Here is a 25,651-nt window from a genome sequence, read left to right as displayed (position 1 = left end):
CACAGGAAGCCGGGGGAAAACTGGAGGTGCAGGGAGCAGATGGGAAGTGGAAAATCAAAACTGGGAACAGGAACAAGGGAGAGCAGGTACAAGGCAGCAGGATACAGGGTACACCATACAGGACAGAAGCAGGAACAGGATAATGGCTAGCAGTATCTGGCAGCAAGCAAAACAGTGGAGTGAGGGGCACTAGTAGGGGAGGACCTAAATACCCTCCCAGCAGCCAGCATAAGGTGGAAACTGATTACCGGGGTCTGCTAGCTGCTTTGAGACACGTGCTGGTGGACACTGGCATTACAACTCCATGCCCAGGGAACCACAGTGCCACCAACAGTTTCTGACAGCTTATTTGCTATAGACAGCAGTAGAATAATAGGTGTCCAGAAGATAGAGAAGAAAGAATGAAGAAAGGGAAGATGAAAAAACAAAAGGGTAGGGGAGTCAAAATCTTTTGTCATGTTATTTCCTGGATTGAAATGCTGCTTGATGAAGTTCTGGGGTCAACTGTAATTAGGAGCCAAAGGCCCTGCACCCTGGGTAACCCACCTGAGAGGGTAGCAAAGCTTTCTTTATCTAAATGCCCAGCCCTTTTGATCAGAAGCCCAAGCACTATATGATAGTGAGCCCACCAGAAAGTCAAATAAAATTTACTTTCAGGTAAACATTTCAATATTTACAGTATCTCACAAAAGTGAGTACACCCCTCACATTTTTGTAAATATTTTATTATAGTTTGACAACACTGAAGAAATTACACTTTACTACAATGTAAAGTAGTGAGTGTACAGCTTGTATAACAGTGTAAATTTGCAGTCCCCTCAAAAAAATTAAACAAACAGCCATTAATGTTTAAACGACTGGCAAAAGTGAGTACACCAATAAGTGAAAATGTCCAGATTGGGCTCAATTAGCCATTTTCCCTCCCCGGTGTCATGTGACTCATTTGTGTTACAAGGTCTCAAGTTTGAATGGGGAGCAGGTGTGTTAAATTTGCTGTTATCACTCTCACTCTCTCATAATGGTCACCGGAAGTTCAACATTGCACCTCATGGCAAAGAACTCTCTGAGTATCTGAAAAAAAGAATTGTTGCTCTACATAAAGATGGCCTAGGCTATATGAAGATTGCCAAGACCCTGAAACTGAGCTGCAGCACGGTGGCCAAGACCATACAGCTGTTTAACAGGACAGGTTCCACTCAGAACAGGCCTTGCCATGCTCGACCAAAGAAGTTGAGTTCATGTGCTCAGCGTCATATCTGTCATATTCAATAGGTTTTCTTAGGGAAATAGACGTTTGAGTGCTGCCAGCATTGCTGCAGAGGTTGAAGGGGTGGGGGGGTCAGCCTGTTAGTGCTCAGACCATACGCCATATACTGAATCAAATTGGTCTGCATGGCTGTCGTCCCAGAAGGAAGCCTCTTATAAAGACGATGCGCAAGAAAGCACGCAGTTTGATGAAAACAAGCAGACTAAGGACATTGGTTACTGGAATCATGTCCTGTGGTATGGTGTCAAGCGTGTGTGGCGGCAACCGGGGAGGAGTACAAAAGCAAGTGTGTCTTGCCTACAGTCAAGCATGGTGGTGGGAGTGTCATTGTTTGGGGCTGCATGAATGCTGCCGACACTGGGGAGCTTCAGTTCATTGAGGGAACCATGAATGCCAACATGTACTGTGACATACTGAGGCAGAGCATGATCCCCTCCCTTCAGAGACTGTGCTGCAGGGCAGTATTCGAACATAACAACCCTAAACACACCTCCAAGATGACCACTGCCTTGCTGAAGAAGCTGAGGGTAAAGGTGATGGACTGGCCAAGCATGTCTGCAGACCTAAACCCTATTGAGCATCTGTGGGGCATTCTCAAATGGAAGGTGGAGGAGTGCAAGATCTTTAACATCCATGATGTTGTAATCCAGGAGTGGAAGAAGACTCCAGTGGCAACCTGTGAAGCTCTGGTGAACTCCATGTCCAAGAGGGTTAAGGCAGTGCTGGGAAATAATGGTGGCCACACAAAATATTGACACTTTGGGCCCAATTAGGACATTTTCACTGAGGAGAGTACTCACTTTTGTTGCCAGCGGTTTAGAAATGAATCGCTGCGTTTTGAGTTATTTTGAGGGTACAACAAATTTCCACTGTTACACAAGCTGTACACTTACTACTTTTGTAGTAAAGTATAATTTCTTCAGTGAAAAGATATAATAAAATATTTAAAATAATATGAGGGGTGTACTCACTTTTGTGAGATACTGTATTTGAAAGGTTTAGTTTGTGCTCCTCTCTGGCTTATTTGTACTAGTGGCCTAACTTCATTGACTTGTGAGCTAATCCCCATGTCTGAGTACCATCACCTGTCAGATAAAACGACTTCAATGGACACAAGGTAAATTTTATTGGACCAGGTGTGAAAAGATGAGTCAAGCTCGCTCATCCATAAGTTAAGCCTCTAGTAACATCATAATAACAAAAAATCACAGGAATGTTTGCCTTTTTCTGAAACTACAGTTCAGTTATTAGTTGTGCCAAATAATACTTAGCAAGGTCCTTTAGTTGCTAATCAGGAGAAATTTTTTGTATGGGTCATGCTTACCCCATGGTACAATACGTTCCTCTGCAAGGCTACTGTGATCGATGTGACAGGAGTAGGCACCATCATCTTCTGGATTCACTTTCATGGAGACTCTGAACTGGTAGGTGCCGTCATTATTGCGCAGGATAGGTGTAGACTCAACAAGGTTAACCACATCTTGCCCGTTCTTCATCCATTTCACATCCACCTCCCGTGGGTAGAACCCGTAGACCCAACAGTGGAGGACTGTGATACCTCCTGATTCCTGAGCCAAAATCTTTACCTCTGGAGCAACTAAACAAACAAGACCAATGTTTGGAAAGGCAAAGAACAATATGTTTAGAGCAATAATCATCTGGAACAATTTTTATTTTTATTTTTTTATTTCTGTATGCTGTTTATAGTTAAATAGTTGGCAATGACCCACACTGGCTTACTATACCCTGAAATGACAAATGTTTCTATATGTACTGGAAAGAGTACTTGCCATTGAAGCGTCAACTGAATTTTTCAGAAACAACTGGAGACACTACGTAGTTTGCTAATAGTAACATTTCTGAGATATATACAGTATCTCACAAAAGTGAGTACACCCCTCACATTTTTGTAAATATTTTATTATATCTTTTCATGTGACAACACCGAAGAAATGACACTTTGCTACAATGTAAAGTAGTGATGGTACAGCTTGTATAACAGTGTAAATTTGCTGTCCCCTCAAAATAACTCAACAGACAGTCATTAATGTATCAACTGCTGGCAACAAGAGTGAGTACACCCCTAAGTGAAAATGTCCAAAATGGGCCCAAAGTGTCAATATTTTGTGTGGCCACCGATATTTTCCAGCCCTGCCTTAACCTTCTTGGGCACGGAGTTCACCAGAGAATCACAGGTTGTCACTGGAGTCCTCTTCCACTCCCCCATGATGACATCACGGAGCTGGTGGATGTTAAAGACCTTGCTCTCCTCCACCTTTCATTTGAGGATGCCCTACAGATGCTCAATAGGGTTTAGGTTTGAAGATATGCTTGGCCAGTCCATCACCTTTACCCTCAGCTTCTTTAGCAAGGCAGTGGTCGTCTTGGAGGTGTGTTTGGGGTCGTTATCATGTTGGAATACTGCCCTGTGGCCCAGTCTCCGAAGGGAGAGGATAATGCTCTGCTTCAGTATGTCACAGTACATGTTGGCATTCATGGTTCCCTCAATGAACTGTAGCTCACCAGTGGCGGGGCAGCACTCAAGCAGCCCTAGACCATGACACTCCCACCACCATGCTTGACAGTGGGCAAGACACACTTGTCTTTGTACTCCTCATCTGGTTTCCCGCCACACACGATTGACACCATCTGAACCAAATACGTTCATCTTGGTCTCATTTGAGGTCACAGAGGAAGTCCATAGGCATTTCAACATATAATTGCTGGAAACACTGAAATCGTGTATATGGAACGATTACAGACAGTCCTAGAAGATCACATAAAACTTTACCAAGTTGGGACTTAGAATCAAGGTCTAGGACAGAGGAGGGTTGGTATCTGTAGTATGGCAGGAGCACAGCAAGTGAATCACAGTACAAGTGCAGTCTTAAAGCACAGAGAAAATCTTCAGTTTAAAAGCTGATTACTACCAACATTACAAAGTCCAGTTCACCAATTGGATATTCTTCTCCCTTTACTCACTGACTGTTCTCTATTCAGGGCAATGCATTGAACCAGATGGAAAGGGTGAGATGTAGGGGAGTGCTGTCCCATCATCCCCGTACACACAACCTGATTATCCGATGGGATATCTGTGATGTCAGGCTGTTGGCGGAAAATCCAACCGTGTGTATGCCCCATCGGACATTTGTTGTCAGACTTTCCGCCAACAAATGTTGGCTAGCATGTCTTCAAATTTTCCGCCAACAAATGTGTGTTGTCGGATTTTCCCAATCGTGTATACACAAGTCCGTCGGACAAAAGTCCAAAGTCCAAACATGAATGCTCGGAAGCAGAAGTAGTCGTTCTTGTAAACTAGCGTTCGTAATGGAGAATTAACATTTGTGACGTGGCAAATTATGAAATCTCGAAATGCAGCGCACATTCTCTTCTTTAATGGGATAATAAATGAAGCTGCTTTGCTGGTGATACTGATTGAGTTATTGCAAACACATTTTCAAAGGCTTTTTTTTTTTCTAGTGATAAAGAATAATATTATTGTTTTTTATTTGTGCAAGTTACCACAACACCATTATCCTGTAGTTTATATGATCAAATATACAACTATGTTGGTGTCCCTTGTCAATTTTACATTGTATTTTTTTAAATGCAACTGCCTACTCCCAAACTGTAATTTGAAGTAAAACACATAGCCAAGTATTATTCTACACAATTTTTTTATTGTGCATTAACCACTTCTGGACCGCCGCACGCCGATGTACGTCCCTACTTTGGGGGGCGGATATCGTTGTTATGGCAGCAGCTAGCTTCAGAAATTAACTGAAAAGCACAAAATGAAAAGTGCGAAATGAAAACACGAAAAAAAAGCACGAATCAACACTCACCAAACTTCTACTAACAGGAAATTAGCAGAAGGAGCCCAAAGGGGGCGCTAAAGAGCTGAAAAACCACGGAGTACTTCTAGTACATCACTACGTTTGTAATTGTTGGCCATGTTGGCCGTGTGTATGCAAGACAAGTTTGGGCCAACGCCCTTCGGACAAAATTCCACGGTTTTGTTTTCGGAAAGTCTGTTCGTGTGTATGAGGCCTAATGAAAGACGCTCACCGTGAACCCAGCGTCCAATAGCCCAGGCAGTAATCCCTAATAGGGATAGATTCCTGTCAAGTGGTGATAGGGAGAGAGGAAATGATATCCACCGCAAATAAGTGTGTCGGCGTGTCAGCATTTTGGCTTGCTGGCGTTGTCTCTCTCACTGCAAGGCGCCGCTACTGATCAATGAAATTCTGCACACCAGTTGCCCAGCCGACCTCCGCAATTGTCTGGAGGGGGGGTTTGTGTTGTGGCCAATCTGTGTAAAAGTTACAGATAGTGTGGTGGCATCATTCTGACGCATTTTTAACTAGAAAATCTAGTTTCTTCAGAGCATCAAGAAACTAGATTTCCTACTGAAACGCGTCTGACGAATATCTTCCTCCTCTAGGAATTCATATATTGATTAGCTGGTTTATGATTTGAATGAGGATGAATGACTGTTGTGGTCATTTGTGTCTTGATAACGTTATCATATTTTATAATCTAGTTGTGGAGGTATTTTTTTTATAAAATTTTTGGTGGAATTTTTTCATAATAAAGAAAATATTATTTTTTGTTATTACCAGGTTGTTCCTTTTTGAAGAATCCTTTCTGGTCACTCTAGTCCTTCTCCTTTTTTCCTACTGGCAGCACTCGTACGTCTATTTCCCTAAGACAGCCTCTGGATATGACACTGAGCATGTACATTCAACTTCTTAGGTTGACCACGGTGAGGCCTGTTCTGAGTGGAACCTGTCCTGTTAAACCTCTGTATGGTCTTGGCCACCGTGCTGCAGCTCAGTTTCATGGTCTTGGCAATCTTCTTATAGTCTAGGCCATCTTTATGTAGAGCAACAATTTTTTTTTCAGATTCTCTGCCATTAGGTGCCATGTTGAACTTCCAGTGACCAGTATGAGAGAGTGAGAGCGATAACATCAAATTTAACACACCTGCTCCCCATTCAGACCTGAGACCTTGTAACACTAACGAGTCACATGACACCGGGGAGGAAAAATGGCTAATTGGGCCCAATTTGGACATTTTCACTTTTTGGTGTACTCATTTTGCCAGTCGTTTAAACATTAATGGCTGTTTGTTGAATTTTTTTGAGGGGACTGCAAATATACACTGTTATACAAGCTGTACACTCACTACTTTACATTGTAGTAAAGTGTCATTTCTTCAGTGTTGTCAAACTATAATAAAATATTTACAAAAATGTGAGGGGTGTACTCACTTTTGTGATATACTGTGTATATATATATATATATATATTATATATAATGTTGCTGGATTCTCAGAGGGCTCCGAACGTAACGTCACTGGCTCCACCCAGGGTCCCAACTTTTTAGGGTGGAGCCAGTGACGTTACGTTCGGAGCCCTCTGAGAATCCAGCAAGGTGGCTTGTCTGGGGAAATGCCTCCCACCTTATCCAGCTGATTGTTTTTCAAGCGCTAACTATCGGCTTGGGTTATGTGAGTGCAATTGGTGTGGATGTAGTTCGCAGAACCTATAATCACTGCGCAATGAAAGTTTTTGTTTCACTTAGTGCCATGATCGGATCGAATCTGAAGCAATTCGATCGTGAGTGTTGATGTCCCGGAAAGTTTCCTCTCCTCTCTATTGTGGGAAACGTTCATAAACTATACCATCTTATGATAGTGGTGGGACTGTGTTTCTTTTATGAATCAGAGACTGCACTCTGTAAGTGATATCAGTATCCATCATATGTAGTGTTATTTATCACCATCCTGTTTTTGCAGTACGTTGAGTAGGAGGTGTTTATAATAACACTAGTTAACATATATATATCTTCCTCTAGGATGTTTAACCTTCTGTGATTATTATATATTATCTCTCATCGGATTGGTTTTTATATGTTGTTGCTACATGTTTTTTACATATTCCTGACACCTTTTTTTAATCTTTGGGTTGTTCGGGAAACAAGTTGAATGCCAAGAAGCACAATAGCACTTTCCTCTTCTTTGTTTTTGAATATTTATTGCTTATTTGCACATTATTTGTGATAAGTGCACAATTTAGTTTGCACCTTGTTAAAGAGGAGCTGCACCTAAAAAAAAAATATTAAAAGCCAGCAGCTACTAATATTGCAGCTGCTGACTTTTAATAATATCACACTTACCTGTCCCAGGTTCCAGCGATGTCGGCGGCAGATAACGAGCGATCGCTCGTCTCGCTGCAGCCACCGCCGCCATCCTCTGTCAGGGAATCGGGAAGTGAAGCATGAGGGCTTCACTGCCCGGTTCCCTACTGCGCATGCGCGAGTTGCGCTGCGCTTCTCTTATGGTCCCCCGCTGTGTCTCTGGGAACTGTGTGTTTCCCAGAACACAACGGGGGGCGGAGCCATGCGGGGGTGGGCGGAGCCATGCGGCGGTCTGGCCGGAAGTGGGTGCAGATACCTGGATTATCCAGGTAACTGCACCCCCCTCCCCCCCGAAAGGTGCCGATTGTGGCACCGGAGGGGGGGAGGGATAATACTAGCGGAACTTCCCCTTTAGGGTGAAGAACCGCTTTAAACTGTTTACACAATTTTTCCTATGCACTTTAAATTATTTAATTATATATGACACTATTGTAATTTTGCTCCCTCAAGTAGGTTTGGGATTGGGAGCTTTGCTGCTCATGAGCCAGGTGGAACAGCAATTAGCACAATAGCACTTTGTACTGGATGTGAAGGAGGTTTGTTGCCAGTGACATCCATTATTGTTTATTTGCACATGTTTTTGTGAGAAGTGCTTAGTATTTTCGTATTTTTGGTTAGTGCACATAAATCCGTTTGCACTTTATATATATTTTTGCTTATTGTTCACATATCATTATTGCATTTTTTGCACAGCACGGTGTTCAACATATATCCCCATAGCAGTCCCAGGATTGGTATCCTTGTTTTTTCCGTTGTACATTGTGTAATAGGAAGTTGACCAGAGCGCATCATTGTATATAATTAATTTTTTGTGGTGACAGAACGCTGACATGGTTGCAGCCTAGTCATTTGGGTGTTTCCTATACATGTATGGTAATCCTACATATTTACTAATATCAGCGCTAAGGTTTCCCTTTATCAACATGTGTATATATGTATATATATATATATATATATATATATATATATATATATATATACATATGCTTAAAAAAAATAGAAGGGTTATTAATTTATTTTTATCAATTAACAATATGGAAAGTAAATGAACAGAAGAGAAAATCAAATCAATAATCATCCTTCCAGAACCCTACCCTCTATGCACATCCCGCAGCACACATCAAGCTCACTCTGTGACCGCTGTGTTCTTTTGGCACAGCTGATCACAGATCGGGGTAAAGGGCCAATCACAGTGGCCCTTTACCATGTAATCAGCTGTGTCCAACTACAGCTGATCACATGTAAACAGACTCGCCAGTTACTGGCAGTCCTTTCCTCACACGTTGTGTCTGTGGGAGGAAAGGAGAGCCGTTACCCGGCAAGTCTGTCAGCACATCATTTACACTGATGATCAGTACCCTGATTATCAGTGCAGCCCCATTAGTGCCAATCAGTGCCCATTAGTGCAGCCTATCAGTGCTTCCTCTTATCAGTGCCCATCAGTGCAGCCTCATCAGCGCACATCAGTGAAGAAGAAACATTTCCTAATTTCTAAATTTAATAACAGCTGAAAATTGTCCTGGGCAAGAAGGGGGTGGAAGTGCCCAGTATTGAAGTGGTTAAAGAAGAGGGAGAACAGTGGTTCCCAACCTCAGTACTCAAGTACCCCTAATGCTGCGTACACACGATCAGACTATCCAGTGGACAATCCACCGGACTTTGCAGCGGAGGTCCGCCGGACTTTCCAAACAAGTGGACTTGCCCACACACGACTGGACTAGGTCCGGCGGACAATCCACCAGACTATGGCGGGGGTCCGCCGGACTTTTGAATGACCAGACTTGCCCACACAAGTAAAGTAAAGTCTGTTCATTTTGAACGTGACTCCAGGTAGCCGGGACTAGCGAAGGAAGTCAATGTCGCCGCCTCCATCGGCGAGATTGACACCTCATGAGCCCCGTCTCCTGGTATGGATTTAAAGGGGAACCCCTATGCCGAAAAACGGCGTGGGGTCCCCCCAAAGTCCACAGCAGACCCTTATCCGAGCACGCAGCCCGGCCGATCAGGAAAGGGGGTGGGGACAAATGAGTGTCCCCCCCATTCCTGAGCCGTACCAGGCTGCATGCCCTTAACATGGGGGGGATGCTTTTGGGAAGGAGGGGCCCTGCCTCATCATGTTGCTGAGGACAAGGGCCTCTTCCCGACAACCCTGGCCGTTGGTTGTCGGGGTCTGCGGGCGGGGGGCTTATCAGAATCCCTTCTTCTTCTGCCTTCTTCTTCCTTCCGATGTTGACAGGACGCTCTCTCCGGCCGTAATGGCAAGGACGCGTTGTGTGGCAACTTATATAGGGATAAGGGGCGGGGTCACCGCGTGATGTCACATGGTGACCCTGTCCCTTATGATGTCACAGCCCCAGCATCCTCCAGGACTGTGACATCAGCCGATGACCCTGCCCATTATCCCTATACAAGTTGCCGCACAATGTGTCCCTGCAATTACGGTCGGAGAGAGCGTCGTGTCAGAGGAGGAGGAGAGACCAGGTCAACGCTAGTAAAAAAGTGAATGGGTAGGGGTACATCGTACCCCATACTCATTAACATAGGGTGGGGGGCCAGGATCTGGGGGCCCCCTTATTAAAGATCGGGATCTCATCGCAGGATACAGGGAAAGTTACTTACCTTGTCCCCTGGATCCTGCGATGTCTCCCTCCTGTGTGTGCGAACTGTCTCCTCGTTCGATTCACACAGTGCCGAGTTCCGCCGGGCTCCATTCCTTGTGAGCATTGCGATGCACGGGGATGGAGAACGGTGCCAAATTTAAAATAGTAAAAGCACAGTACATATACAGTACACTGTAATATTACACATGCCCTTTGTCCCTAGTGGTGTGTCTGGTGCCCTGCATGCACTTTTATATTATAAATACTGTTTTTTTCTACCTGGAATTTGGAGATTGTCCATAGCAACCAAAAAGTGTCCCTTTATGTCAAAAGTGGTTTTAGGCTATCTAGAAAACAGCGATAATAAATTAGAATCACTTGCAGAATTGAGTGATAGTGATTTGTGGGGAAATTCGCCATCAGACACTAAATCCAATGACAGTGACAATTCTGCAACTGAGCAAATTTGAGTGTTTTTGATTTGATTACATTATTGAATAATTTTTATTATTATTATACTATTATTTGTTATAATTATTTATAGTTATTTATTATATTATAATTTATGATTTATTTTTCAAACTTTATTATACCTGGGATGTCTTCAAGACTGGTTTGGACAGATTTAAGTGAGTTATTCCTTATGCAACGTACACACGATCGGACTATCTGCCCATGTGTGGGCTCCGGCGGACTTTTTTCCCCCAAAAGTCCGGCGGATTTAGAAAGAAGTTTTGACTCAAAATTGTCCGCCGGACTAAGCAGTCGGCGGACAATCCAGTCGTCTATGTGCTAGTCCGCCGGACTTTTGAAATGAACGGACTTGCCCGCACTCAGAGGAAAGTCCGTTCATTTTGAACGCGGCTCCAGGTAGACGGGACTAGACGGGACTAGCGAAGGACACCTCACCAGCCCCGTCACCTGGTATGGACTTAAAGGGGAAGCCCTATGCCGAAAAAACGTATCAGACCCTTATCCGAGCACGCAGCCTGGCCGGTCAGGAAAGGGGGTGGAGAAGAGCGAGCCCACCCCCGAGCCGTACCAGACCGCGTGCCCTCAACAGAGGGGTGCTTTGGGGAAGGGGTCCCTGCGGCCCCCCACCCCAAAGCATCTTGTCCCCATGTTGATGAGGACAAGGGCCTCTTCCCAACAACCCTGGCCGTTGGTTGTCGGGGTCTGTGGGCAGAGGGCTTATCAACACCTCGCTAGCCCCGTTGCCTGGTATGGATTTAAAGGGGAACCTCTACACTAAAAAAAACGTCTTGGGGGTCCCCCCAAAGTCCATAGCAGACCCTTATCCGAGCACGCAGCCCGGCTGGCCAGGAAAGGGGGTGGGGGGTGGGGACGAGTGAACGCCCCAACTCCTGAGCCATACCAGACCTCGTGCCCTCAACACTCAACATAGGGGGTGGGTGCTTTTGGGAAGGGGTGACCTGCGGCCCCTCCACCCCAAAGCACCTTGTCCCCATGTTGATGAGGACAAGGGCCGTTGGTTGTCGGGGTCTGCAGGTGGGGGGCTTATCGAAATCCGGCAGTGGCTTCACAGCCGGGCACCCACTGCGCATGCGCGAGCCACGCCACGTGCCGTGACTGGCTGCGCAATCATCTGGGACCTGTCACGTGTCCCAGGTGATTGCCTAGGGAGGGGAGAGAGGCGATCTTCCTTCCTGCGCCGAGGGAAATGACGTCAGGAGTCCAGGCACCAAAGGAGGCAGATTACGAGGGACCCCCTAGCAACAGGTGAGTAAAAAAAAAAATCTCCATTTTTTTTTGGGTGGAACTCCACTTTAAGTCTTATTATCTCACCTCTCCTCTCCGGCTCTCTTCTTTCATAATCAAGGTATTTCTTTAGTAATTCCACACAGCTAATTTCCAGAATATGCTTCCATCTCTGACCTGCCCCATCCTCCGCAGTATTCCATCGCTGCGTGCTAATCTGAGCTTCGTACACGCCGGGCTCAAACACCCATCTGTCTGTATCCAGTGTGATAAAATCTCTGCCATCGTAGCCATACCGATAATACAGCCTGGTACTGTTATCATGCCTTAGCTCACATCCGTACATCAGCTGGACCACATGGAAACCTGGAGAAAAACCAGAAGAAAGCTCCTCTAAAGAGGATTTGTCATGAAAGATATATTGTATGGATACAACCCCAATTCCAAAAAAAGTCGGGACGCCTTGTAAAATCTATATCAATATAAATCTATATAAAATCTATATAAAAACAGAATGCAAAGATTTGCAAATCTCATAAACCCATATTTTATTCACAACAGAAAATAGAAAACGTCAATATATCAAATGTTTAAAAAAAGTACCAAAAAAAAAAAGGTAATTTTGAAATTGATGGCAGCAACACATCTCAAAAAAGTTGGGACAGGGCCATGTTTACCATGGTGTAGCATCCCCTCTTCTAACAACACTGTAAATGTCTGGGAACCAAGGAGACCGGTTTCTGGAGTTTCAAGAGAAGAATGTTGTCCATTTCTTTCCTGATATAGGATTCTAACTGCTTAACAGTCCTGGGTGTTCTTTGTTGTATATTTTGTTTCAAGATGGGCCAAATATTTTCATTTGTTGAAAGGTCTGGACTGCAGAAAGGACAGTTAAGCACCTGGACCCTTCTACTATGAGGCCATACTGTTGTCATAGATGCAGTATGTGGTTTAGCATTTTCTTGCTGAAATATTCAAGGCCTTCCCTGAAAAAAGACGTTGTCTGGATAGAAGGTTATGCTGTTCTAAAACTTGGATATATCTTTCAGTATTGATGGTGCCTTTCAAAATGTGAAAGCTGTCCATTCCATACACACTAGTAAACCCCCATACCATCAGAGATGCAGACTCTTGAAACTGAGTGCTGATACCAAGTAGGAAGGTTACTCTCCTCTTTAGTCTGGAAGATGCAGTGCCCATGGTTACCCGAATCAAATTTTGATTTATCTGACCAAAGAACAGTTTTCCACTTTGCAACAGACCATTTTAAATGAGCTTTCGCCCAGAGAAGATGGCGGAGTTTCTGGATCATGTAAAGCTCTGTCATGCAAACTGTGTTCACAGACAGGAAGTTGTGTAAGTATTCCTGACCCAATGCAGAATCATGCCTATTTTTAACCACTTGACGACCAGCCACCGACATACTGCGGCAGGCCAGCTCGTTCCTGAAAATCGCCATAGCTGGACGGTCCCTTTAACAGCTATAGCAGGCGTGCACGAGCCCGCTGCACGGCGAGGAAGCTGATGTGTGTGGCCCGTGGCCGTGATGTCCGCTGGCCACCCATGATTGCTCCACAGAGTGCCAGAACAGGGATCTGTCAATGTAAACAAACAGATCCCCGTTCTGACAGGGAAGTACAGAGTGATTGTTCCAAGTGATCAGTGATCTCTCTGTACTCCCAGTCAGTCCCTTCCCCCCACAGTTAGAAACACCTCCCGGGGAACATATTTAACCCCTTGATCACCACTACTGTTAACCCCTTCCCTGCCAGTGTCATTTATACAGTAAGTGCATTTTTATAGCACTGGTCGCTGTATAAATATCACCTGTCCCAAAAAAGTGTCAAAAGTGTCCCATCTGTCTGCCATAATATCGCAGTCCTACTAAAAATTGCTGATCACTAATAAAAAAAATATTTATAATAAAAATAACATAAACCTATCCCCTACTTTGTCAATCAATATACGCTTATTGCAATTTTTTATATTTTTTTACCAAAAATATGTAGAAGAATACATATTGGCCTAAACTGAGGAAGAAATTAATTTTTTATATTTAATTTTTTACTTGAAAATTTATTATAACAAAAAGTAAAAAATATAGCGCAAAAAAAAAAAATGCAGAGGTGATCCAATGCCACCAAAAGAAAACTCTACTTGTGGGAAAAAAAGGGTGTCAATTTTGTTTGGGTACAGCGCAATTGTCAGTTAAAGTGACGCAGTGCAAAAAAGGGCCTGGTCATTAAGGGAGAAAATCTTCCGAGGCCAAAGTGGTTAATGTAGTGCTGTCTGAGGGCCAGAAGATCATGGCATCCAATATTGCATTTCGGCCCTGTCCCTTGAGCTCAGAGATTTCCTCAGAATCTCTGAATCTTTTGATGCTATTACAATGTAGATGATATTTTAACTAGTTAAGGACTGGAAGGATTTGCCCCCTTAATGACTAGGCCAATTTTTGTGATACAGCACTGCGTCACTTTAACTGACAATTGTGTTATGCAACGCTGTACCTAAACAAAATTGGCATCCTTTTTTTCCCACAAATAGAGCTTTCTTTTGGTGGTATTTGATCACCTCCGCGGTTTTTATTTTTTGCGCTATAAACAAACAAAGAGCGGCGATTTTGAAAAAAAAAACTAAAAATGTTTTCTTACTTTTTGCTATAATACATATGCGAAAAATATATATATATAAAAAAAATTATTCCTTCCTCAGTTTAGGCCAATATATATTCTTCTACATATTTTTGGTTAAAAAAAAGTGTAATAGGCATATATAGATTGATTTGCGCAAAAGTTATCGCGTCTACAAGCTATGTTTACACTGACAAATCCCTGTTCTGCCTCTGTACTAGGTGATCACGGATCCGCCGGTGGACAGCGAGTCCACCCAACCCCAGGGCTCGCTTCCGCATCGTGCAGCAGGCGCGAGAGCAAGCCGCTGGCAGCATACCCCCTGCATGCAGCTGCGTGAGCCACTGTACAGCTGCGCTGATTTGCGCAGTAGAGCCAATCTGCCACCCTATAAGGACGGTGGCTGGTTGGCAGTGGTTAAAGCAATGCTGTATCCTGGTCTAGGCCAACAAGGCCCAGGGCTAGGGCAGTACTTTGCAGGGGGGCATCACGTAAAGAGTCCCCGTCGGCTCGCGTTACATTGTTAGTGTAGCACCAGTCTTAAGGGGCGGACTGGGCTGAGAGGCAAATTAGTCTAGCCCCCAAGCGGCCTCACTTCTAATTTTGACTGTCCTCTCATCCAGAACCACAAACCTTCCTCACTGTGCTATATGTTTTCTGCTGCATCATTGGCATGGTTATATCTTCTTAGTCCTCTCCATAAAATTATCAAAAAATTGTGCTTAAAGTAGAACTATAGGCAACACTGTTTTTTTTTCATTTTGTATAGAGTAAGGGAGGGTTATAACCCCTGTCACTTTATTTTTTACCATCCCTGTCACATTGCAGAGATTTCCCTTAAATTCCTGTCCCATAGCCAAACAAGAAGTGAGAGGAAATCTATGCAAATTAAGGGAATCCATTACCCATCCCCCTAGGCCCTCAGAACTATTGTTCCCACTCAAAAATTTCAGGGTGGGTCTTAAACAGCAAGGGGTGTGGCCTTGACAGGAAGGGGTGGGTCATATTTAAATTAGGGGTGCGTGAGTTTAGTCAGGTCTAGGGCAGCACAAAACCTAAATACACTACTGGATTAAAGTCTGCAATTTTATGTTGAGGAACACTATTCTGAAATTGTTTGACAATATTTAGATGCAGCTTTTCACAGATTGGTGAACCTCTTCCACTCTGGTTCTCTATGATACCTTTTTATACCCAATCATGTTACTGACCTGTTGCCAATTAACCTAATAAGTTGCAAAATGTTCTTCCACCGCTTCCTTGATAGTCCAACTTACTTTGTTTTGTTGTCCTGTCCCAACTTTTTTGAGACATGTTGCTGCTATTAATTTCAAAAGTATCTTATTTTTTTGTACATTGTCTCAGTTTATACATTTGATATGTTCTATTTTCTATTGTGGATAAAATATGGGTTTATGAGATTTGCAAGTCATTGCATTCTGCATTTATATAGATTTTACACAGCGTCCCAACTTTTTTTGAATTGGGGTTGTAGATCGATAGATCACTCTAACCTCCAGTCTGGTTAAATCGACTCATGGCTGTCTTGATATTGTGTTTGAATGCCATCGTCCACCAGTTTTTGTGTTGATACAAGGTATCTTCCCAGTTTTTTAGATCTCCTTTGTCCATCCATGAAACCCCAGGTCGAGTTTCACCAGTGTCGCTGCTGTATATGGTTGTCATCTGGTCATCCAAGTACTGGACAATAGAAAACACAGGCAGTCCAGGCACTGGATCGGAGATTCCTGTGAAGGAATAATGGAGTTGATGGCTACCTGCAAGGGACATACAAGACCTCAGGTTCAAAAAGAAGGCAGAAGGAAAGTGTTTCCAGTCCAAGAAGGCATACGGCTGTGTTTATACATTTGCTCTTTAGAAATGCTGGCTCTGCTTCCCTTCGTGTTGCATTCAAATTGTACTTTACTATTCTTTTTTCTTATTGCAAGTCTAGGAGTCAGGGCTGACTGAGACAATAGACTCAATTGATGGCTATTTTGTTTGAGCTTTTCTCAACGGTCTGCATAGGGGGTGTCTGTTAGGCAGGGTGGTGGTGCAAGCGACACCTAGAAGAACAGTGCAAGTCCTATGTCACAGTACTGGACACCAGGAAATAACAGAGAAAACAGTGGAGTACCTAGTCTGTCCCTCATTGCCAGGAACCTGTCCCTAGGTTAATATGTTGTCCCTACCCGTGATGGTACCTGATGGCATCCTTCACATATACCCGCTCAAAGTCCATCACGTCATATGACAGGGGGCGGGTGTGAGGCGTTAAAGGAGAATTAACCAAAAAAAAGGTAAATTAAATCCACAAGGACTTTTTTTTTTACCACTACTATTCCTTTATATTGGATTTTAAAATGTACAAATGCAGCAATCAGAAGAAAGGTTTAGCAAAGGGAAACACTTTTTTTAAAGATAAAAAGTGCATTTTATATACAACTATATAGATCAGACTAAAATGAGGGCCAAATGAGGTGGAATAAGGGACAGAGGGACATTGCTCCAAATCAGGCACAGTCCCTCCAAATCTGGGAGAGTTGGGAGCTGTGTTACAATAATAATTCTAAATATGCTTGGAGTTTGCATGTTCTCCCTGTGCCTGCATGGATTTCATCCAGGTACTCCAAAGACATGCTGGTAGGTTAATTAGCTCCTGTCTAAATTGACCCTAGTATGTGTATTTATAAATGTGAGCTAGGGACCTTAGATTGTAAGATCCCTGAGGGCAGGGACTAATGTGAATGTACCATATATATGAAAAGTGCTGTGTAAATTAACAGCGCTATATAAATACCAGTAATAAATAAATAATAAATGTGTAGTAATGTAGGGTAAAGGCATAGATGTGTAAGCCCCTGGCCTGGTCACAGCGGAGCAACTTGTCATGCGTTTTGACAGTTTCAAATCGCATGACAATTTGCACCCTATTGTTTGCATAGGAAGTGATCAATTTGGATTTTGAGAGTAATTCCTGCACTACTTTTGTGACTTGCATAGACATCTGTACATGTAGTCGTACAGATGTCTTCCAAGTCGCACCTAAAGTAACATTGAAATGCTACTTTTAAATTGTGCTACTTTAAGTGAAGTTGCGCAATTTCAATGTTGCGATCGGTGTGAATGGGGTGTAAGTGTAATTGCCCTTACTGGACACTAGATCGTGCCTGCCATAGTGGAATGGTTTGGTCCAGGACCACTTGGATTAATATGCAAAGTAGGTGCCTAGGAGCCACTAAAAGGTCTCCATAGATAGGATGCCCCATAGGCAGGGGATACATTGAGTTGCGGGGCACCCTAGGTAGTAGGCCAAGCTTCCTCTTTTTCGTGGTTATTGGAAGCACTGAGAACCAAAGGACAGCAAGGTGTAAGCTTCATTGATATATCTCAGAGCTCCCTTAAGGGGGAAGCATTCAGGGAGAGATGCAGCACTTTATGGACTATGTACATCACTGGCTAGGGATGCAGGACACTAGGTAAAGCTTGTAAGGTCTGGGCTATTCTTCGATTCACATGCCCTCTTTACCAATCAACAGTTTAGTTTATATGAACGGCAATGTACTGTCTCCTGGGACCTAGATGACAGTAAGCCATAGCGCATAACTGTCCCTGACTTTGAGGATCTGTCCCTCATTTGGAACAAAGTCCCTCTGTCCCCCTTTCCTTCTAATTCGCCCCTTATTTTTGTCTGTTCTATATAGTTTTATATAAAAGTCACTACTTATCTATCAAAAGGTGTTTGGCAGTGCTAAGCATATTATCCCATTTCTAAATTGCACCATTTGTAAATTCCAAAAGCCAATAAAAAGGAATAGTAGTGGTAAAAAAAAACCTTTAAGGGGGTGTGGCAAGGGGTGCGTCCTATGCCTACATACTTTTGCTAATAGGTGTTCCTCATTCCATCTCACAAAGTTGGTAGGTATGGTAAGCATGTATATATGGAAGTGACTAACTGCTCAAGCAAATATTCAAAAGGCCTGCCTGATCCCGAGGTCAATCTTCCTAGATATCTCTAGTTTCTGGATGAACTCTGAACTCCTTGCTCCTTTACTGAACGCCTCGGCACTTCATGTTTGCCAGGTTTTGCTATTATCTTGTCTTTCTTGCCCCCACTACACTTTGGGGTTTATTTAACAAAGGCAAATCCACTGTAAAGTACAGGTGCACTGCAAGTGCAGGAAGTGCAGTTGCTTGAAATCGGAGGGGGGCATACAAGGAAAATAAAAAAACAGCATGTTTGCTTGCACATGATTGGATGATAAAATCAGCAGAGCTTCTACTCCTTTCAGATCTTCCTCTCAGATCTACAGCGACTAACCTGATACATTTGGCTTCTGATTTCTGACTATGCTTCAGCTTGCTTCCATACTTCTACTCCCTGCTGGTACAATATATCAAACCTGTCCTGTCAAAAAACACAAACTTGCCTGCTGTTTCAGCTACTGGATTCCAAAGCTGACTAAAGATCATGACAGCTTGTAGCAGGAATGGTAAAGTGCAGCTGAAGAATGCATCATAAACCAAGCTGGATGCCTCAGAGGGGTGAGATGAACAAAGGCAAATGGGACAGGCCTCAGGGAACTATTAAACCCCGTACACACGAGAGGACTTATGTCCGACAGACTTCCGAAGGAGTTCTGCCGGAGTTCTGCCGGAGTTTTCGACAGAGTTCTGACGGACTTTTCGACTGAGCGGACTTGGCCACACACAATCACACTAAACTCCGACGGATTCGAACGTGATGACGTACGACTGGACTCGAATAAGGAAGTTCATAGCCAGTAGCCAATAGCTGCCCTAGCGTCGGTTTTAGTCCGTCGGAATAGCATACACACGAGCAAATTTTTTCGAAGGGACCGGGTCCGGCGGAGTTCCGTCGGAAAAATTTGAAGCATGTTCCATATTCTAAAGTCCGTCAGACTTTGGCGAATCAAAAGTCCGTTGCAGCCCACACACGATCGAATAGTCTGACGGAATCAGTCCGTCGGACTTTGGATGTTGAAAAGTCCGCTCGTGTGTACGCGGCATTAGGTCCTCCAGATATCCCCAGGACTCTTATGTCCAGAGTATCACAGTGTGTTTGGGGGACCACTTCCTTGTCCGGAGATGAATGAGTTAGCTATTACAGGTGCTGATCAGGAAGCCTAGCATGAGGCAGACCACTGTTACACAGAGTTAACTAAAATAAAGGGTAACTTCAACTATTCATGAAAAATGAAAAGGTGAACTAACTCCAAATATCCTGGTCAGCTCAGTGGACCCTGCTGAACATAACATCTGTGATGTGCTATGTGCCGATGTAGCGGTCTGTACACTGTACACAGCAGTGCACAACCTTGGAGTGAGTATCCTTCATAATGTTCACAATGGCAAATGCATACTTGCCAACTGTCCTGAATTTCCTGGGACATTCCCAGGATTTAGACCTTTGTCCCGGTCTTACTGTTTCCCAGGAAATCTGCATTTTCCCGATTTTATTGCCCTGCCGCTAGAGGTCCGTGCCCATCACTAGGCAATGCTGTCTCCGTCGCGCCCATTTTACTGAAGTCCAGCTCATGAAGAAGAAACAAGAGGTGGAGCCCGTGTGCCAATGAATGTGGCTGCCAATAGAAATTGAGCTCCATCTCCTCCCTCGCACTATGCCACGTTGCGTGACGATAGTGGGCGGTGCTGTGGTGACGCATATATGGGCGTCTCTCCGGGCGTTCTTGGCACTCAAGGCTTCCTGTACTTTTCACTCCACACCGTGCTATTTCTCTCTCTCTAGCTGGTGTGTGGTTTTCACAGGTAATTGTCTTTGTCACACTTTTCTTTGTTTGGCCAACCTAGCCTCTATTTTCACAAATTGTTTTTTGTCACTATTTTTAGGCAGTCTATTACTGCCAATTGTTGATTCATCACCTTTTTCTCCACTAGCACGGTGTGCTTTATTTCATATCTTCACTTTAGTCACCCCTAGTGATTTCTTATTCAATCTTGACTGTTTTCTTTACAGAGTACCCTTGTGGTCCCTAGCCCGCCCTGATTGTAGCCTGCCTGGGTCGCCACCATTGCTGTCTGCCACGGCCCCCGGTTGGAGGCCATTTCGGACGCCTTTGGCCCCTTCCCGCCCTATCATTAGTCAGCTGCTCTAATCAGTAAGTTTGCACTCTTGTGCGGTTGGGGGTATTATCCTACCCCCGTTTATGGGTTTTATTTTATTACTTTATATTACTATTTTTTTCATTTTTCCGTTTTGCTCCTTTTTTAGATACTCACGTGCATGCTCCTGACGAGTGGCGCATCAGCCACGAAACGCGTAGAGCTATTTGTTGCCGTGCATCTACCCAATTTTATTTTTGTTCAGTTATTACTTCATTCCTACCTCATCTGGCTCAGCGAGGCCATAGGTCCTGCAGATATTAATGTGCAACATTGATTTTATCCAAGCTTGTCCATGTTGAACTATGGAATTTCACAATGATTATTTTTTGAGACACCATTGTTATCAAATTGCTTAATGTTTACTATTGTGTTTATTTATCTACCATGAATACCAGTGGTTATGTCTTTTGATGTCCCTGTTGTCATTTTTGCTATTATTTTAGTTATCATGTTATACATTTTATTCGATAATAACAATGTATTATACTGCTATGTGAATAAAATTCCTCTGTTCAACTGGTATTATGTTTTGCTATCATGTGCCTCATATAAAGTCCCACCTTTCTTGTCCCCCCCTCCGTTGAGCTCCATTTCTATTGGCAGCCGCTTTCATTGCCACCTGGGCTCCACCTCTTGGTTCTTCCCCTTTGGCATCCACAAGCTGAGTGAGACTCTGCTCTGTCTCACACTCACTGCGGCTGCCTCCTGTCACAAGTGTGCCTCCCGGAGAGTGAAAGTCTGAGCAAGCAACTCTCTGGGCAGCTGCACGCTGAATCCTCTGCTCATCGCCCAGTGCATGAGGGGAGGGGGTGGGTTGTCCTGGGGGGTCTGTACATATGGGGGGGTTTGTCCAGGTGGGGGTTCCTCAGGGGTCTGTACATATGGGGGGAGGTTTGTCCGGGGGGTCTGTACATATGGGGGGTGGGTTGTCCTGGGGGAGGTCTGTACATATGGGGGGAGGGTTGCCCTGGGGGGGTGAGGGTTGTCTTGGGGGTCTGTTCTGTTGGGGGGGTCGGTACAGATGGAGGGGGGATGGTTTGCCCATGAAGGTCTGTACTGAGGGAGAGGGCCTGCACTGAGGGAAGTCTGCACTATGGGAGGGGGGTCTGCACTTAGTGAGGGGGGTCTGTACTGCGGGAGACACCATGTTTTTATGCACCAGGTGACATCAACCCAAGTGATGCCACTGGTAACTGGGGACAATTGGTGTAAGGAGGGACTCTGCTGGGGATGCCTGGTGTAAGGAGGGACTCTGCTGGCGACACCTGGTGTAAGGAGGGACTCTGCTGGGGACACCTGGTGTAAGGAGGGACTCTGCTGGGACACCTGGTATAAGGAGGGACTCTGCTGGGGACACCTGGTATAAGGAGGGACTCTGTAGGGGACACCTGGTGTAAGGAGGGACTCTGCTGGGAACACCTGGTGTAAGGAGGGACTCTGCTGGGAACACCTGGTGTAAGGAGGGACTCTACTGGGGACACCTGGTGTAAGGAGGGGTTCTGCTGCCAGGGACACAGATCTGTAAGGAGGGCCTCTGCTTCAGGGGGCACCTGATATAAGGACGAACTCTGCTGGGGGCACCTGATGTAAGGATGGACTCTGCTGGGGGCACCTGATGGCATCTGGCAGACGACACGCTGGGGCCAGCTGCCATCAGGGGCCCCACTGATTCAGGATTATGGTGAATTGAATGATTTCATTATATATTACAATGTAATAATTGTAATAATGCGCTTCACTCTTCCTGACACCACAACCATGGTGCTGGGATGATTGAAGTGCTAACACGTGGTGTTTTGGAGTATCTTTATATGCTGATTTGTTAAACTCTGGAATACACATTTCTGTTGTGGTGTAGGATTTGGGCCTGCTGTCCCTCCATTCCTCTTTCCTTCCCCCCTCCTTTCTCTCTCCCTCCCTCTTTTCCCCTTTCTTTCTCCATCTCTCATTCATCTCAGAATCTAACCACACCCTCATTTTAACCACGCCCATATAAGCTACAACCACTATTTCACGTAACCAAGCCCATTTTTGGCGCAGCTTCACATTTTATTTTTTCTTATGTCACACCAACAAACGCATGCCCCGTCCCCTAATTATAATAAAACTCTGCCTATAGCCCAAAAAGTGTTCCTAAAAAATTTTTTTACAATGTTGGCAACAATGCAAATGCTCATTGATCAGTGCAGTAATGCTACTATGCTAAACAAAGAGAAGTACATCTGAAACTTCTTCCTCCAGTAGAGTGCCCCAGAAAAAAAAAGAACTTCTTATTGGTCAGTGCCATCATGTGATTACAATGACCAATGAGCACTTATAATGACTCACTCTGGGCTCTGTATTGCAGTGTACAGTGTACCTTGACTGGCAGCATGAGGCCTCATGGCTGCTATGATCAGCTGGATCTACAGAGGTGGGCAGACTACTACACCGGTGTTGTGTCGAATACTGTCCCCCGTTGGATAGTGTCTGCCCTGTTCTGCGCTTGTGCAGTACGGAAGACAAGGAGATGCCAAAAGTCTCTGAAGATGAACGGCGCCTGCGCTCTGAGTCCAGGTTCAAGCCCCACCATCCAAGTGGACATAGAGTTAGAATAAAAAATTGCAGAGTGAAACGAGGCCGTGACCGAAGTATGGCGAGCGAAGTGAGCCCGCGAGGGGCCGTCTTACTAACTGCTACCGTATGTCCACTTGGATGGCAGGGCTTCAACCTGGACTCAGTGCGCAGGCGCCGTTCATCTTCGGAGACTTTCGGAGTCTCCTTGTCCTCAATACTGCGCAAGTGCTGCGCCAGCACAAGGGATCGTGGCCGCTATGGTCATCAGGGTCTACAGAGGTGGGCAAACTGCTACACCGGCAGCACAAGGGATCGTGACCGCTATGTGCAACAAGGACCAGAGGGGTGGCCAGGATACTTGGAATTAGTTCACCTTTTCATAAGGTCAATCATTAGCAAGCTACAGGGCCGTCTTTAAGGCAGGGCAAAAGGGGCAGCTGCCCTGGGCCCTGTCATTGTTGTGGGGCCCAAAGCAGCTGCCTCCTACTTGCCAACTATGCCAGTTTAAATTCCCTTGTCCCTTGAAGTTTTAGTCCCGTGCTGTGTCGCGATATCTCAGTGTGAAGGGCTGGTACTAATGCTGCCCTATTGTTGTGCACAGAAGACTTACCTGCTGACCCTGTGTTTACATGTAAATAGCAGCGGCATTCATATGTAAATTGCAGCGGCATTCATAAATTAATAGTTGTGGCCGGCGGCATTGATATGTAAATAAAGATAGCACTCATATGTATATGATGCCCACCTGCAGTGAGGAGATGATGTGGTGTAACCTCTAGCAACCAACCAGCAAGCAGTATTACTGTACATTACTGTATGTCTCATAGCAGGTGTAGAGTGAAATTGCATGGGGGGGCAAGAAAATATTTGCCCAGGGTCCAATCAATATTAAAGACGGCCCTGGCAAGCTACAATGTATACTTCTAAATTACTTCATAGCACAGAATTGCAGAAAAAGTCACAGCGGATCTCTACAATGTCAGTATAACAGGAGAATCCCCACCCCCTGCTCCAGAAAAAAACGAAATATTAGAGGTTTTGGGACTCTATGAAAAGATTTAAAGGATCACATTGTTTAACAAAACACTCTCTGTTAAAATACAGATGGATTGGCTTCTACTCACCGGCATACTCTCCAGCCACCGCCCAGGCACAGAGAAGAAGAAAGCGTACTCTTATCATTCTCCGTAGTATCGGTGACTTATCCCCCTTACTGGAGATCAGAATCCACAGCCTGGTGAGGACAGAAGATCAGAGATTCAACACCTTCAAATCAGATTATTATCCCCCATTAAGTGCCAAACATCAAGAACAGCAGTGACAGCGACCTGTATTGGATTGTTTCCTGTAACTGTACACCAGGGCTGAGCTGAGGAGAAAGCAACATTCCAGCGTCTCCAGTGTTTACTTCCCTATATAATCTATTGTATATATTGTGATACATTTCCACTTCTCTGACACACACAGATCTACCTGTCATACACTGACCTACCTGACACACACTTACCTACCTGTCATACACTGACCTACCTGACACACACTGACACACACTTACCTACCTGACACACACTGACCTACCTGACACACACTGACTAAGGATGAGCCGAACACCCCCCCCCCCCCCCCCCGGTTCGGTTCGCACCAGAACCTGTGAACAGGCCTAAACTTTGTGTGAACTTTAAAACCCCGTTAAAGTCTATGGGACTCGAACGTTCAAAATCAAAAGTGCTAATTTTAAAGGCTAATATGCAAGATATTATCCTAAAAAGTGTTTGGGGACCTGCAGGGGCATAACTAGAAATCACAGGGCCCCATAGAAAAATGTTGTATGGGCCCCCCCCCAAAAAAAAAATAATCAACTAACGCTATTGAACAACAGATAACTACACTCATGTGGCACAGTACCCAGGCAACAGCATATATTAATTTAGAACAACAAAATAAAAACACTGCCAATAAAATCTACCGGTTACATTCAGTAAAATTTAGTGTAAGTAAAGTCAAAAAAGTTTTTTTCAAGTTTTGCATGGATTAGGGAATGATAAGGACTTCAGTTAGGTTTGTATGTCAATCCAGGCTCCATTCAAATAATTTCCCGCACTTCCTGTCTGTAAAAAATTCTTCAGCAGGGCAGAAAGTGATGTTAAATCTCTCTAAAGAAACCTCAGAATTCTGCACCCTTGAACCTGGCATTGCTCCTCCTCTCTTTGTGCCGAAATTATCCTAATGAAAAAATATAGCAAACACTTTCTTCACAAAAATAGCAAAACAGATGACAGTCACCCCCTCCCTTCCTACCTCCTGTCCAGACTCCAGACCCTCCTCATGTGCCAAATATGATGTCCCTTCACAGGCGCGCTCGAGCATTCTGCCCTGCCCACTCTGCTCTCTGCTCCTGCTGTATGCAGCTGCGTGTGTCGGGACACGGCTGGACTCGCGGGGCCCAGGAGGCTTAAGGGCCGGTTCACACAGCGAGGCGATGCGAGGCGACACGGCTCGCCTCGCCTCGCTCCCGCAAGTCGCCCCCG

The 25,651-nt window shown here is 44.6% G+C and overlaps 1 protein-coding gene across 5 annotated transcripts in view; it reads right to left on the bottom strand.

The window, feature by feature from the left end:
* Positions 1 to 25,651, bottom strand: part of LOC143934285 (zinc-alpha-2-glycoprotein-like) — a 42,754-nt gene that overhangs the window by 3,378 nt on the left and 13,725 nt on the right. Inside the window, exons 1-5 of one of the 5 annotated variants that reach the window (XM_077457748.1) lie at positions 24,452 to 24,524; positions 24,248 to 24,357; positions 15,935 to 16,198; positions 11,875 to 12,180; positions 2,592 to 2,864 (exon numbers count right to left, since the gene is read on the bottom strand). In XM_077457748.1, the coding sequence (XP_077313874.1) occupies positions 2,592 to 2,864; positions 11,875 to 12,180; positions 15,935 to 16,198; positions 24,248 to 24,357; positions 24,452 to 24,510 (1,012 nt within the window). In that variant the 5' untranslated portion in view covers positions 24,511 to 24,524. Of the gene's footprint in view, positions 1 to 2,591; positions 2,865 to 11,874; positions 12,181 to 15,934; positions 16,199 to 24,247; positions 24,358 to 24,451; positions 24,525 to 25,651 lie in introns of those variants that run through there. The other 4 variants (XM_077457749.1, XM_077457750.1, XM_077457752.1 and 1 more) reach the window with 4 other exon arrangements.

The sequence above is a fragment of the Lithobates pipiens genome, unplaced genomic scaffold, assembly GCF_037356315.1.
Source record: "Lithobates pipiens isolate NorthernLeopardFrog02 unplaced genomic scaffold, aLitPip1_a1.2 Scaffold_27, whole genome shotgun sequence".
Taxonomy (NCBI): domain Eukaryota; kingdom Metazoa; phylum Chordata; class Amphibia; order Anura; family Ranidae; genus Lithobates; species Lithobates pipiens.
This window is presented reverse-complemented; position numbering and strand designations above follow the sequence as displayed.